The sequence below is a fragment of the Equus przewalskii genome, chromosome 5 (genome assembly GCF_037783145.1).
Source record: "Equus przewalskii isolate Varuska chromosome 5, EquPr2, whole genome shotgun sequence".
NCBI lineage: Eukaryota > Metazoa > Chordata > Mammalia > Perissodactyla > Equidae > Equus > Equus przewalskii.
The window spans coordinates 37,139,364-37,155,528 of record NC_091835.1 but is presented as its reverse complement, the minus strand read 5'-3'; the positions used below and the strand labels follow the sequence as shown (position 1 = coordinate 37,155,528).

The 16,165-nt window shown below is 42.8% G+C and overlaps 2 protein-coding genes across 3 annotated transcripts in view; one reads left to right on the top strand and one right to left on the bottom strand.

Annotated features, from left to right (window-relative positions):
• The window catches only part of KLRG1 (killer cell lectin like receptor G1), a 42,574-nt gene extending 37,298 nt beyond the window's left edge, over window positions 1-5,276 (bottom strand). Inside the window, exons 1-2 of the mRNA XM_008509428.2 lie at window positions 5,185-5,276; window positions 4,584-4,792 (exon numbers count right to left, since the gene is read on the bottom strand). Of these exons, the coding sequence (XP_008507650.2) occupies window positions 4,584-4,792; window positions 5,185-5,276 (301 nt within the window). The remainder of the gene's footprint in view (window positions 1-4,583; window positions 4,793-5,184) is intronic.
• Window positions 5,277-5,337: 61 nt separating this feature from the next.
• Window positions 5,338-16,072, top strand: M6PR (mannose-6-phosphate receptor, cation dependent). Of its 2 annotated transcripts, XM_008509427.2 has the most exons (7): window positions 5,338-5,695; window positions 10,183-10,362; window positions 11,125-11,291; window positions 12,604-12,713; window positions 13,003-13,133; window positions 13,969-14,095; window positions 14,573-16,072. In XM_008509427.2, exons 2-7 carry the CDS (start codon window positions 10,184-10,186, stop codon window positions 14,693-14,695), a joined length of 837 nt encoding a protein of 278 aa, XP_008507649.1. In that variant the 5' UTR covers window positions 5,338-5,695; window position 10,183; the 3' UTR covers window positions 14,696-16,072. The 2 variants fall into 2 exon arrangements, with proteins under 2 accessions (XP_008507649.1, XP_070476779.1); XM_070620678.1 differs by lacking the exon at window positions 12,604-12,713 and having other exon boundaries at window positions 5,374-5,695.
• Window positions 16,073-16,165: the final 93 nt, after the last annotated feature.

Sequence of the window (16,165 nt, the reverse complement as noted above, 5' to 3'; positions counted from 1 at the left end):
GCTAGTTTTATACAACGATATGGTTTATCAGTTATAAAACTACTTTCTGTGTTTTCTTGTGTGAACAAATGTGTAAACATATTGGGTATAATGAGAGCCTGGTGTCTCACTCTTGGAAAGATACATAGATTTCCTAACTGTCTGCTGAGAGGAACCAAAGCAGTGACACACAAGTAGCAAAAAACACACCTTGTAATCAGTTTCTGGTTGCTCCATTCCATTCTCCACTAAAAGGAACCAGGCCCCCTTAGAAAAATGACTGATTGTAGGCTAAGAGAAGTAGAAGATAAACATGGAACATCTATGTGCCCAAAGGTAAAGAATTGCTGCGGGCTGGCCCTGTGGCTGAGTGGTTAAGTTCGCACACTCTGCTACAGGTGGCCCAGTGTTTCGTTGGTTCAAATCCTGGGCGCGGACATGGCACTGCTCATCAAACCACGCTGACGCAGCGTCCCACATGCCACAACTAGAAGGACCCACTAGGAAGAATATACAACTATGTACTGGGGGGCTTTGGGGAGAAAAAGGAAAAAAAAAATCTTTTAAAAAAAAAGAATTGCCAAAAAAATGATGGGGACATGTCAAAAGGACAAAGGAGTCACTGTAGAGGCCCCCACTGGCAGTTCAACAGTCACCCACACCCTCCACCAATTTTTCTGTCAATTCATCAGTGGGCTGCATGTTCCTGTGACAGGAACCACACCCTTTCTTCAAAGGTCTGAATCTCTACCCTGTGGTTGGGGAAGGGAGTACATCCTTTAAGTTTCTAAGAAGGAACTCTTAGCCCTAGAGGTAAGAGCTGCACTTTGTAGTTGCTGCGTCTGTATAACGTAGAGTCCTCTTTAACCCCTTTTACTAATTAATTATTTTTTACTACAAAACAATTCTTTATACAAACTTTTTCTTTAAAATCACTGGTGTGGTACCTGTCTCCTGATTGGATCCTGACAGAGATTGGGACACATCATTTCTCTCTTAGTTCTATCAAAAATTACCTAAATATAATCATGAGGAAGCATCAGACAAACACAAAAGGAGCGACATTCTGCAAAATAAGTGACACGTACTTTTCAAAATTTCAAGGTCAAATAAGATAAAGAAAAATTACAACTAACTACAATGCATGACTGTGGCTTGGCTTCTGCGTTTGGGGAACAGGAAGTAATTATAAAGAATATTTATTGGGACAACTGGTGAAATTTTGAATATGGACTATTGATTAGATAATAACATTGGATCAATGTTCTAGTTCCTAATTCTGTAATTATACTGTCGTAATGTAGGAGAATGTCCTTATTCTTAGGAAATACAAATTGATGTACTTCATGGTAATGGGGAAATTACTCTCAAATTGTTCAAAATAAACTAGTGTGTGTGTGTGTGTGTGTGTGTGTGTAGAGAAGAGGGGAGAGAGAGACTAATAAAGCAAGTGGGACACTATGTAAACAACTGGTGAATCTAGGTAGAGTGTATGTGGGAGTTCTTCGTACTATTCTTGCATCTTTCCTAAAAACGTTAAATTACATTAAAATTGAAAGTTATCAAAAACAACAAATACATTTAATCCTTGAAATGTTAAATGTGATCATTTTAAAAGGAAGGCATTGGGGCTGGCCCAGTGGCGCAGCAGTTAAGTGTACACGTTCTGCTTCAGTGCCCCGGAGTTCACCAGATCGGATCCCGGGTACAGACACAGCACCACTTGGCAAGCCATGCTGTGGTAGGCGTCCCACAAATAAAGTAGAGGAAGATGGGCATGGGTGTTAGCGCAGGGCCAGTCTTCCTCAGCAAAAGAGGAGGATTGGCAGCAGATGTTAGCTCAGGGCTAATCTTCCTCAAAAAATAAATAAATAAAAGGCAGGCATCAACAAAAGTTCAAAATTGAAAACTGGTTCAAGACGGCAAATTGAATACATGCACAACAGGACTGAGAAACTACTATAGCGGAGGATTAAATTTTCCTTCTACCCTTCTAGGTCCTTTGGCTGCTCTGATAATTAAATTGACATAAGACAGATTAACAGGAGAAAATCAAATTTAATTTCAGATGTACAGGAGCCCCATAAAAATATGAAACCCAAAGGTGGTTAGACAATTGAGGCTTATACCCCACCCTGAGCTAAGGAAGGGGACAGGGCCAGGGGCTTCAAAGGGGAGGAGGGCAATTCACAGGAAGATGAGAACAGGTGTTCAGTAATCAGATGTTTGCCCTGCCATGCAGGTCAGTTTTTCAGATAAAAAGTTATCTCTAGTAATAGCTCTCTTTCTGGGTCAGGCCCTTCATCTAAATTGTTTCTGCAAGTTAAAGTTTTTCTCGAGTCTGCTGGGTCTTGATTACCTTCAGCTCAAAAGAATCCACTCACTGAAGTGGCGCATTTTGGGATGGCATATTCTGCTCCCCTTCACTACCAAACAAATTTCAAAAGCTCCCCAAGCAGATCAGAAATTGTGAGCAGGTAGGACGTATCCGACAGTGAAACCAGAGCAAAACCTGTGGCACAAAATTCAAACTGAATAAAGCTGTTGAGAGGTTAAAAAAGCCATTTTCAACAAAGCCTCCAGCTCAGAGTCAACAAACAAGCAGGTCTGGGACAATTATCAAAACAATGAATTGAAGGAAGAATTCAGAATACCTAGATCTTTCAAGCACGCTCCCCTCTTTTGCTTATACTAAACAGGAGGCATCCTCAGCATTGGAATTTTTGGACAAAACTCCTAGAACTGCTTTCTAAACAAAGTGAACAATTTACCTCGTATGTGGGAGGCAGGTGTGGGTATACTGTCCTTGTTAATGATGAGGCTAGAGAGAGGCAGAGGAGAAAGGCAAGAACCTTGAGACAGCTCTGACGCACATAGCTCCCAGAATGGGCACTGAAGCCTGAGAAGCAGGGAGGTGACCCAGGTTATTTGCAAATGAATGGAAGGGGAAGCTGTCCCTCTCTCCCACTCCCACAGAAGACAAGTTATTCAACCTACTCAACGGGATTTCTGAACCTTTCCCCACTTTCAACATGCATACTTCCCTCCCTCCAGCCCAGTGTTACTCTAGGCAATGAAATGACCAAGAGGCAAGATTTCTGAAATCAAAACTTGAATTCACCAACAAATGAACATCAATTCTAGAATGAAAGCTCATTGTAAAAGGGATTTTTGTCTTTTTTCTCTGCTGTATCCCCAACACCTATAACAGTGTAATTGCTCGGTAAATACTTGTTGAATGAACTGATAAAAGCAAGTCAATAGAAATAATTTACACGCTCAACACTAATGGAATTGCTTAAGTTGCAACCCACACAGCTAACTATTATGCAACCATTAAAAAAATGATTTGTAAAGTTAGTAATATTGAAACTGAGGATGGAGTTAAAATTTCCCTTGATTAGGGTAAAACTGTGCCTTGTACCCACAAAGTTAACATGGGAAACAAAACGAAGTTTCTGAGCTTGCCTTGCAGAACAGTAGGAGGATCGCTGATAAGAAAGGAACTTCCCGACAGCCCCTGCCTGACTAAGCATCTTGCAGGAGCACTGAGAAGCTAAAATGACTGATCGTAAACTCTGGAATCATACACTAAAAATACACGGAATGCAACACATGGAACAGACAGTCACACCTGTGCAGACTACTCCTAGAACTTCAATCCCAAGGCCACATGTTCCCCCTCCACTACATAAAACCCCAAATAAAAACTCTTGCTTGTAGCTTCTCGGAGAGTTCTGGATTACAGAGTTAGCTGCCTGTTATCCCTGCTCAGCATTTTGCAGTAAAATTCCTACTTTCTTCCACTACACCCCGTGTCAGAGATTGGCTTGCTGTGCAACCAGTGAGTGAACTCACTTCACGTTTGATATCAATATGGAGAAACATTTGATAATGTTAAAAATTTTTTAAAGTAAAAGAATAACATACTCATGAGGGAAATACGTAACCTCTTGGTGGGCTTATGTATTTTTGTTTTGTTCTCTGTGTTTTCTGATTACAAATTACTTTTATTATTATAAAGAACCTCATCTTTTAATTTTCTTATTTTTCCCTTGAGAACACATGCAAACCCAACTCAGATATGATTACCACCTAGCCTGAACTGAATGAACCAATTAATAAACGAATGCAGGATCCTGCACAGTCGGGATAAAGTAATGCTTGAGAGCACGGACTCTGGAGACTATACGCTTATAAATCTAACACGCCTAAATTATGGAGCCTGAATTCTGACTCTGTAACTTAACAGCTGTGGGACCCAGGGTAGTTACTTAGCCTCTATCAGCCTTAATCTACTCATCTGCAAAAGTGGGATAAGATTCTTCCTCATTAATGTTAGTGTGAAGATTAAGCGACTCAATACTCATTTAAAGCACTTACAACAGTGCGGGGCACCACAACTATGCGAGTGTTAGCTTCTATTATTACTGGATTCAAAACACTGCACTTGCTCTGCTGAGGAGAATGGAAATCAAAATCCAGTCGCCATCAGCAGAGACAGGGAGGCACAAAAAAAGTGACGTGGGGGTCAGAGCAGAATGAAATCAGGCTAAAGCCAGGTCCAAGCAAGAAGCGGGTATTAGGAAGAAGGAGTGACTCACTTTGCAAAGAGTGACTCCAGGAAGCCACAGGAGAGACGGCATCTGAACCCACTTCCAAGAACGAGTAACACTCCACCAGGCGGCTAGTAAGAGATACGAGGAAGACCGCCAAGGAGCTCGGCAAAGACGCAAAGACTAAAATTGAGTTGCTCGTTGCCCAGGACACCAGAAATGCGGAGAGGATGGAGTGACCAGGATGCATAACCAACCTGTGGTGAACAGAAGCGGTTACAGAGTGTTTATCATGCAAAACGCCACCAGACGGGAGGGGAATGATAAAGATAACAGCAACAATAACAATAACTACGCCCAAGGTACTAAACTGTAGAAAGGAAATAAAGAACAAAGGTGTGGTTGAGAAAGCCAAGATGACCACGACCCATCGCTCTCCACCATCCCCTATGCGCCAACACTGGAGACAACGAGGCCGGGGCCGGCAGACGGAGAAACAGCGTCCCCCACAGGCGGCGAACGGCCTGGAGCAGCCCCGGGAGGAAGGGAGTCAGCGCGAGAACTACAACTCCCACCGAGGCTGCACCACAGGCCCGGCGGCAACTTCCGCCTCCGCCCGCCCGCACGTCCCCTCTTCATTGGGACCTACCAGGGAGCGGGCCTGGCGCGTGACCACGCGTGACCCCGCGTGACTGGGACCCCTGAGTCGAGAGGCCTGGAGGCGGGACTCTGGGGCCTCATTGGTAAAAAGGCGACCCGAAGAGGTGGGACTAAACTTGAAAATCTCGATAGTGATTGGAGTTCATGAGATAAGGGCGGAGCTAGGAGAAAAACCCCCAGGATACTGGCCAATCAGCGTCTAGGATTATCCGGGGGGACCGGGAAGGAGAAAGGGACGAAATGGTTTTGCGGTCACACGCCGCGGGGTCTAGTGGGAGGAGCAGTTGCCCAGCGGCTGCCTGGCGCTTCCTGTTTCCGGTTCCCAGAGTGGAGCACCGCGAGGTTCCTGGGGGAGCGCTGGCCTTTGACACGAGCTCTGGGACCGGGGTCTGCAGTTGGCCCCTTGCTGGCTCTGTCACCTTGCCGGCCCTGTCCCCTTGCCCCAGACAGTTATTCACCCGGCCATTCTGAGCTTTGGCTTCTCCCCTTGCCCGTGACACGTGAGTATGAGGGGCGTGGACGAGGAGGGGGCTGGAGAACGCCCACACCTCGGCGTCTGTGACACGGCCCGGGGTCTCCCTTAGCCAGGGTTTTAGCCAGACATCCGGCTAAGGAGCCCTTGGGCAGAAGGGAGGCGGAGGCGTGAGGGCAGGGAGTCCAAGAGTCCCGAAGGGAGTGAAGTAGGAAGGACCTACCAAGACCAGAGAGGGCATTTACGTGAGTTGGGAAGGCAAGAGGGAGGTCCCTGGGTATGGTGTCCGTTTGAGGTCTTCCTGGACCCCTGTAGAAGGAATTTTGCCCGCATCGTGGAGGCAGGTAAAGTGGCATCATTTGGAGAGAGGGTAGGGCCCTGTGCAGTTGCAAAGTCAGGAGATTAGACGGAATGAGAATTTCTAGAACCCTGGAAGAAGTTTGAGGGGGCTGCCTATACTGTATGGAGAAGAGTAGCTGATACAGGGGTTATCTTGTGTTCCTCTTTGTAGGGAGCTTCCACCCGTGGGACACAGAGCTACTTCTCTGTGGCTTTTCAACAGTGGGCCTTTAGCTAATTAGAGCTGCTCTTCTACAGTGTAGGCTGCTGGAGACAGGAGATAAGGGCTGCTACGTCAGAAATGAGCTAGAGAGAAGAAATTAGCCATTGCATTGAAAGATGGAAAATGCTCAAGGCTAGTCTTGAAGGCTCGGGAAGTGAGTGGTACAGAGGCCCAATGATGTAAACTGCTTCCTAGTTCCTGGCTTAGACATTGGACATTCCATTAAAGGACAGTTTCTTAGCATCACCAAGTAGATCTATCATTATAGAACAAGAAAATTGAGGGGGATTTTCAGAATCTTAAAGTCCTACCCCTTGTGGGCACATAGGTATGGTGACAGATAAAAACTAGACTATATTGATGGTGAGCACAATGCAGTCTCTACAGAAACTGATATATGATAATGTACCCCTGAAATTACACAATGTTATAAACCAAGATGACCTCAATAAAATAATTTTTTTAAAAGCCCCCTGTTTGCAAAGTACCTAAACAAACTCCTGCACCTTGAGAATCTATTTGTAGCACATTTAAAAGGGACTCCCCAGCCCAGCCCTCGGATTTCATACTCTTCCTAATACATTTTTGCACTCCTATATTTATCAAAAGTTTTCCAGCAAATATCTTTATGCCGTGAATCGTCCAAGTTCCCCCGCTGACTTCATACATGTTTAATACTTGTCTAACCTAAGGCAAGTAACCTCTAAGCATCAGTTTCCTCATCTGTAAAATGGGAAAAATTGTACCTAGTTTTCTGGGTTGTGAAGATTAATGAACATAATCTGGATAAAGCACTTAGAGCATGTGTCACTGAATCAAAGAGAAGCAACGCAAACATAGAGCCAAACCTTAAGCAGGAAAGAGAACAATATAAATTTATTCTCATCCTAACTGTCGAACCAGTAAACAAATACTGACTGCAGGTGTTTAACTCGTCATCCTTTACAATTTTGTGAGATTCTTTGTTCTAATTTGGAAAAAGAAATCTTCAACTGTTAACAAATAAGGGACTACCTTTGAGGCCAGAGAACACAGCCTTCTGTGTGAGCATCCCTCCAGAAAACTGGTCCTGGAAAGAAAAATCTTGAAAGCCAAGAATGTTGAAACTTTAAATTAGGTCCTGAGAGGCTATAAGGAAAATGGTGTGCTAAAGTAATCAAATAAAAGGATCTCTTAATTTCTTTTAGTAACTCAGCTGGTCAAGTTGTGTATTGAGCAATGAGTTAATTTAGGGAAGGTAGGAGTTTGAGTTCTTTATTCCACCTCCTGTTCAGTGAACTGTTTGAGGAGTCACTTCCCCTTCTTGCTTTGTCAAAAAGAAAGCGAAGCTTTGTCTGCCTGCTCTGATCCCACAAAAAATAATGTAAAAGGGGATATACTTACAGGTATAACCACTACAGTGGTTCAGTGTAGACCACGAGCTCTGGAGCCAGACTGGTTCACTCCACTAGCTGTGTCTCAGTTTTCTATCTGTAAAATAAGGACAATAATTGTATTTACTACATGGGGTTGTTGTAAGGATTAATTAGTTAATGTATGTTAAGTGCTTTGAACAGTGCCTGGCAGAAGGCAGACACTCAGTGTTAAGTGTTTCCTATTGGTGCTTTAAATGTGTTTATGGGGGCCTCAGGCTTTATGGCTGGCTCTAATTATTCTATGGAAACACCTTATTAATATTACTATAGTGAACTGATGTATGGAGTATACAAAGTCAGGGAGACAACTTCTCAAGCGTTTGTTGCCCTGGTGGAGTGTGGGAAACAGGTCAAATGTAAATTTGTTTGAGGGAGTGGAGAAAATTCATTCAGGGCTCAGAACTTCCATTTTCCTATCTTGAAACTTATTAGTAGCCATTAAATTCTGCCTATGTCAAGTTTTGTATTCTTAAAATGCAATGGAGTCAGTGGACCAGCATGAAAAAGAGTTAGAGGGCTTTAAAAAGTATTCGAACCCAAGTCCAGACTTGTAGTATAGAAGCATTTTATTATAAATGAGAAAGGTTTGGAAGAATTAAATCTTTCTATCAGGAAAATTAGTGATCCTGTTATGAAATTAACAAGTAGCAGTGAGCTGAAGGATCATTAATGGATACCAGAGTGAAGTCTTTCATTCCTAGAGCAGTAAATTGTGAAGTGACTTGGTGATTCTCAAGGGTTGTCAGCAATTTGGAGTACAGAAAGACAGCTGTACTTACTGGAAATCTAGAAATTCTTGAAATTTGTGACTTGTAGAGCCTGAGGTGAGTTTGGAAAACTTCTTCAAACCACTCATTTTGACCTAGTGAATGTTCTCCTTCCTGTAATTTAAATGATTGAATGATTTTTCAGTGATGAGACATTAAAGTAGATAAATGTCAAGTTTTAGATGCTGTGGCTATGTTTATCTCTATTCCTCATTCTTTTAAAGATTTCGTTTTTCCTGTTTCTCCCCAAAGCCCCCCGGTACATAGTTGTATATTTTTTTTAGTTGCCGGTCCTTCTAGCTGTGGCATGTGGGATGCCACCTCAGCCTGGCCTAATGACTGGTGCCATGTCTGCCCCCAGGATCCAAACCAGCGAAACCCTGGGCCGCCGAAGTGGAGCGTGCGAGCTTAACCGCTCGGCCACGGGGCCGGCCCCTCTGTTCATCATTCTTATGATGAACATAAGAATGTTCAGTATGAACGAAGACTGTTGGATGCTCCTGAATATTGACATGAGAAGTTAGGGCCCAAAGTATTCAAGTCTCTTTCTCTATTTTACACGTTTCTTAATAACTTTCAACCAGACCACATCAAGTATTAAATTGTAACTTGAGTGTTATTCTAGGGACAGCCACTGGTTTAAGCCGTGTTTATGAACTAGTTGTAAAATTTAAATAATAAGATATCTCAGTCTAACTTTTCATCAAACAGTAAAGCGGCAAGGCTGTCTACACCCGGGGTGTCATAATTAAGTAATCCTTTTTTGCTCTTTTGTTCCTCTTTTCTCACCCCTATAGTATGTTCTGAAGGACTCACCTACGAATTAGACTGAAAGTCATATATATATGAGTTTCCTGATACAGATGCTCTTGGCACACAGATAGTAAGATTTACTATTTGTTCCATATGCCAAAAAATCTTACACTTTCTGCATAATCAAAATAATCTTCCTTGGTGGCACTTAGGTATTACCTAGGCAATTGGTTGGTCCTTCTGACAGTTTCTAGGACAAAAAAAATGTGTCTTTCTCCCAGTAGAGCAGAGGACTTGGTAAACTCCCTTGAAAGTGAAGATATTCTTGTTTTATACACACCTCGCAGAAATTATCAACAACAGTCTATAGACACTAACCCCTCACCAAGGCCGATGCTGTCCTTGCTGTTAAATGCACATTGTGCCCCTATCCTGAAGAGACACAGGAGGGACAGCAGCTGAGCGATGGCGATGGTGTCAGACAAGGGAGTCAGCTAGGAAGAGGCTTTCAAGATAAGTTTTAAAAAGATAAAGAGAAACCTAGAGACTTAAGGATCCAATTCTGAATATTAAAGGACAAGAAAAAATAACTTGGATGAGAGCTAAAAGCTTGAAATCAACACCAGAAAATGAAACCCAGCTTCATAATAAAGAAGAAAACTGGCTAGTGTAAAATAGGAGGTGGGGGCTGGCCTGGTGGCGAAGTGGTTAAGTTCGTGCACTCTGCTTTGTTAGCCCAGGGTTCACAGGTTTGGATTCCAGCTGTGGACCTAGCACCATTCGTCAAGCCATGCTGTGGCGGCGTCCCTCATAAAGAAGAGGAAAATTGGCACAGATGTTAGCTCAGCGACAATCTTCCTCACAAAAAAAAAAAAAATAGGTGATGGGTGGAAGATGAAAAGGCAAAAAAATATATGTATACCATTTATTTATTACACATTCATATATGCTTTCTCTCTTTCCCTTCTCTCCTGATCCTCCCCCACTTCCTCAACATGCACACTCTCTCTCCCAAAAGGATGTTCCCTTTCTCAAGCTGGTGGAGGACTGGACTGCTACTGCTGCTATTCCTGGCTGTGGCAGTAAGAGAATCCTGGCAGACAGAAGAAAAAACCTGCGACCTGATAGGAGAAAAGGGTAAAGAGTCAGAGAAAGAGTTGGCCCTACTGACGAGGCTGAAACCACTGTTTAACAAGAGGTAAATGAGAAGAACCTTAAAAGGGCTTGAGAAAATATTAAAGAATCTCTTCTTTCTCTTATTGATTTTTAGTATTACTCCTGAATATGGAGGGAATACATTTATAACCTCCTCTAGGAGACAGTTCTCATCTGAACTTTAGCAATATTGGTCTTATTTGGCCATGATATCTTGCTTTCTTTTATGATATAGAACAAATTCTTAGCCCAGTTTTTAGTAGTAATGTGCAGTTCTCTTATGCAGAAGAGAAGCTATTTCCAAGACTGGACCCAAGAGACCACTTGTAGGAATTAAAAGCATTATTTGATGCTTCCCTATAATAGGACTTAAAAAATATCAGATAAACATATTTAGGCCCACACATGTCACCATAAGTGTCGGGAATCTCAGGTATATAAATCTGAAGATGATTTTTAAGAAACAAGGGAGTATCCCATAAACAGACCCTTATGTCATGGGGCAATAAGAGCTAACATTCTACTGTAGTCTAGAGCAGGTATTCCAGACATATCTAGGATATCTAGCTGTCTTGGGTGGTGTATTTTAATCAGTCATGATCAAGAATTAGGCTGGTCCATCAGGGTCATGGAAATGTCATGATTGAACAAATATTATTTACTATTATATTTAGCTGTGACATCAGATAAATAAATTAAATATAATTTTTTTCTTTTTTTTGGTTAAAGGAAGAGAGGCTGTTCTTCCTAAGGCTGATAGCCCGTAACTCTCCTGTCCTTTCTTTCTCCTCACTTCTCCTCACAGCTTTGAGAGCACCGTGGGCCAGGGTCAAGAGACATACAGCTACATATTCAGGGTGTGCCGGGAGGCTGGCAACCACACCTCTGGGGCAGGCCTGGTGCAGATCAACAAAAGTAATGGGAAGGAGACAGTGGTTGGGAGACTCAACGAGACTCACGTCTTCAATGGAAGTAAGACTCTCTCTGTTGATTAATTGATCCCAAGTCAATCCCTCTGACAATCCTGTATGTCTCATCCTTTCCCAGTCTCTTCAGTACATCATAGGGTATGTGTGCTTCAGCACACCTGAGACTGAACCACAGCCCCTCTGCAGCCAAGGCTCGACACTTATGTGTTTGTTTTTACCAGTTAAATATTGAGATCAAGCTTTTTTGCAAACCAGTCTCCAAAACTTTCCCTACCAACTTGTGTTATGGTGATAATATTTCTCAAAAGTCATAAAATCATATTGCTGGAAAGGACTATGTGAGCACCTATGGTCTAATTCCTTCCCTTAAGGAGATAAATAACTAAATTCTCCAATGCAGATATTTGCTGCTATAAATAATGTAATAAAAAATAACGTGAAGAGTTTGGGGCTGGGGTCAGAAGACTGGTGCATGTGCTTTTTTTTTTTGTGAGGAACATTGGCCCTGAGCTACCATCTATTGCCAGTCTTCCTCTTTTTTGTGTTTGAGGAAGGTTGTCCTTGAGCTAACATCTGTGCTATTCTTCTTCTATTTTGTATGTGAGATGCCACCATAGCATGGTTTGATGAGCAATGTATAGGTCTGCGCCTGGGATCTGAACCCGCAAACCCTGGGCTGCCAAAGCGGAGTGTGCAAACTTAACCGCTACGCCATTGGGCTGGCCCCAGAAGACTGGATTTTTGACCCAGCTTATGTTTACTTGTCCTATGACTTTGAAAAATCATTTCACCTTTTTGACTTTGTTTTCTCATATGCAAAATTGGAAGCAGAATCCTTACCTTATTCACCTCACATGATTGTTGAATCAAATGATATTTTGCAAAAGAAATTTGAACACAGTAAATACCAAAGGAGAACAGAAGCTTCCAAATCTTAAAAATCATCCACTTTGAATTCGTCTGTGGCTAATTTTAAATCTTAGGCCTTCCCCTGCCACCAAGTAATTGTATGAAACTTCTTTTTTTGATGTTAGCAGATGTTCAGAAAATGTGAGTCATGTTAAGGTATGGATCATAATTGTTTTGCACTATCAGTTGCCTGCCTTTAATGTGAAAAATTAAGATTTTTCATATATGAATATCTGATTCTTACTTGTCTTAACAAGGGAAAACAAAGCTGTTGTAAAGAAGCAGGGTTTAGCTTGGTATTACTGGTGTACAGAGCTCATACTAATGAGGATTATTTTAATTAAAACCAGTTTCATTGAACTCCTCAATTCCACTCTACTGTAGTCCCCAGGTCGGCCTCTGCTTTCCGCCTCCCCCAAAGCTCCATTTTCCTTGTCCCTCCTCAGGTAATTGGATCATGCTGATCTATAAAGGGGGTGATGAATATGACAATCACTGTGGCAAGGAGCAGCGTCGTGCAGTGGTGATGATCTCCTGCAATCGACACACCCTAGCGGTGAGGCACCCTGGGGCGTAGGAGCCTAGAGAGGAGATGGAAGGACTGCCCTGAGGTGGGAGAGAATTTCCAGAGGGGACAAGATATGTTGGGATGGATAAGAGAAAACTAGAAGTTCAATTTTTCCCTATGTCATAGACACCCATCTCCCTTCATACCTGGAAAATAGGTTATTGAACAGCAGAATGCAAATGTTTTTTGGATTTTGTGGGGTTATTCATTTTTTAGATAGGAGTCAAAAGAAAACGCTTTACCACATAAAGGTTGTGTTCTGTCCTTTCATCATCAGGACAATTTTAACCCTGTGTCTGAGGAGCGAGGCAAAGTCCAAGATTGTTTCTACCTCTTTGAGATGGATAGCAGCCTGGCCTGTTCCCCAGAGATCTCCCACCTTAGTGTGGGTTCTATCCTACTAGTCACGTGAGTACTTTTTCCTTTATCAGTCCAAACCTCCTTTTTTTTTCCCCCCCAGGAAGATTAGCCCTGAGCTAACCTCTGCTGCCATTTCTCCTCTTTCTGCTGAGGAAGACTGGCCCTCAGCTAACATCCGTGCCCACCTTCCTCTACTTTATATGTGGGACGCCTACCACAGCATGGCTTGCCAGGCGGTGCCATGTTCACACCCGGGATCCAAACCAGTGAACCCTGGGCCGCCAAAGCAGAATGTGCGCCCTTAGCTGCTGCAGCACTGGGCCGGCCCCAAACCTTTTTTTTTAAACTCAGAAATTACTTGGTGATGGTATATGGGCACAAATGTGTGTGTTATACTACACAAATTGTGTGTGTAATTGGAGGAGGAAAAAGTTTGTGTGAAAATCCTCTTTAAACTCTGACTCTGCAAGTTTAAAAAATGAGATTTAGTATTTTGTCCCCAATAAATATTTGCATTTGCAGGTTCTTTTTTCCCCTCTACTGAAGGACTGGACAGTTTTTAGAACTATCCCATTAGATTATTAGAGCTTTTGGAGAAGTAGAATCGTGTATCTAATGGTGACTGTTCTTGGCTATAAGTCGGTCACACAGTCTTATTTTTTTCTGAGCCTTTTGCTTTTCTCAGACTGACAGCTCTCTAACTGGTTTTCCAAGGAAGCTACCAGCCCCATTTTTCATGTAAGATCACTACTCTGTTTTTCTTTTTCCATTTTTACAGAACACAGCTTAGGAAATAGCTAACAATGAATATAGAAATTATCTTTGGTATGTGAGTTTTACTGTTTCCCGGTTTTTAAGGATAGATGTCTTTCTTCCTCAACAGGTTTGCATCACTGGTCGCTGTCTATATCATCGGGGGGTTCTTATACCAGCGACTGGTGGTGGGAGCCAAGGGAATGGAGCAATTTCCCCACTTAGCCTTCTGGCAGGATCTTGGCAACCTGGTAGCAGTAAGTAGCAGAGGGCAGCTGGCTGAGTCTGTAGCCTGCATACAAGGTTGAGTGACCAACCATGCTGGTTTGCCCAGACTGGGGGTTTCCTGAGAGACGGGACGTTGGGTGCTAAAACCACAAGTCTTAGCAAACCAAGACAGTTGGTTACCCTAGCACACAGCAGTAAGTGGCATAGCATCTTAGTGTCAGCTTGCTAAGACTTGGCTGGAAGAACAACACTGTTCCTTAGATTTAGGAATCTGATAGAGCTATTAAGAGGCCTATATGAGGGGAAAGTGAGACATACTTCTAAGAATTTTTCTATTTCCCCTAAATTCAGTGTAGGCTAATCCTTGGAGCCTTTTGGTTTTCTCTTCATTATCCCTGGAGAAGCTAGTGCTTGCCACATTCTTAGACATAAATACACTTTGCCTTTTTGCCTCCCTAAAGTTAGTAATTCCAAATTATCATTTCCCTCCCTTTCTTTTCTTACAGGATGGTTGTGACTTTGTGTGCCGTTCTAAACCCCGAAATGTGCCTGCTGCATATCGTGGTGTGGGGGATGACCAGCTAGGGGAGGAGTCAGAAGAAAGGGACGATCATTTGTTACCAATGTGATTGCACTTTAAATGACCAGCTTCTTCAGTCCCCCAAACCAAAGCATACTCAGCCAGATTTCTTAAGCAGTTTCCACTCCAGTCTCTCATCTCACCCTTAATATTGCTCTTGCTTTCCAGTTTGCTTTTGGTTTGCAGCCCTTTCTCACTAGTAGAAATGCCTTCCCTTTGTTCCCTATTTTCTGTTTTTCCTCTAGAGAGGTACACTGTAAGGACACAGATAATATAAAAGGGCCTGTGACAACAGAGGCTATTGCACTGTCTCTTGGTATCGGAAGGTACAGGTAAAAGTTACAGTGGGCAAAAGGGTATGGCAGGCTCCTTAACCCTTTCTTTTTTAAACACATTTTCCACAAGTTTTTGAGACACTGGATTTAATTAAAAAAACAAAAAAAAGCAAGGAAACATTATTTATACAAGGTTTGATTGCTTTCATGCTGTTACTCTGTGCCCTACAGTAGTCTCCATGAGAATCTGGATGCAGTTTCTTGCTGCTTGGAACTACTTTGCAGTGATTACTTGGTTACCATCCAAGCACTGCCACTTGGTCTGAGCCTGGAGATGCTGAAGACTTGCTTCTCCCACCTCTGGTATTAGGATGGGAAAAATGTGAAATTTCCCATTTAGAGGATAAGGTACCACCACATCATTTGTTGGCACTGGAGTGACTTTATAGCTAGAACTGGGCCCCCGATTTTGTGGTCTTGTGGTTATTAGTCCATATGTAGCCAAAATGCCTAATGCAGAAGTCCAGTCTGTTGGGAAAGGGAAACTGAAACTGACCTCCTATGCTACAGGGGTTCCAGAAAAGGGACATCTGTTTACCTTGTAGTGGAACCTCCTTGATGGCTTTCTTCTCCCACTTATACTAAAAGCTGGCAAAGCTTTTCTTACTGCTAGGATGTTTCCCTTACCAGTATTTCTAAACATATGTTGCACTTTCTTCTCAGGCATGTCATTTAGACTCCTCCTCCTCCCCCCCCCCCCCCCCGGCCCCCATCTTCTGGAAAGGGAATGGAAGCAGAAGTGGGATATCTAGGGCTCCATCATCCTCTGCTCTGGTGTGGGATGCTGCTGCACCTGTCCGTGCTTCTGGCTCAGGGAAGTATCTTCTTGCCCACAGTATTTCTGTGGGGAAAGGTTTTTAATCCTCTGATGCTTCCACCTTTCTGTTTAGGCCATGTGCCCAGAAACCTGGCCTGATCTTTCTCTAACAGTGAACCTGGGCCAGTGAAGAGTAACATAGCTCCACTGGACACAGCAAATGGAACAGGCAGGGGCCTTTTATAGCCTTTAGAGAAGAAAATGAAATTATTTCACCTTTGGACTTTTAAGTACTATTGGAATGATTTTTTTTCTTCCTAAACAGGGAAAATAATGTTATAAAAGCATTTTTTTAATTTGTTTGCATCCTCCCCCACACTGGTGTTTTAAAAATGCAAAAAAAAGAAATACACTTTTTGTACAAAAA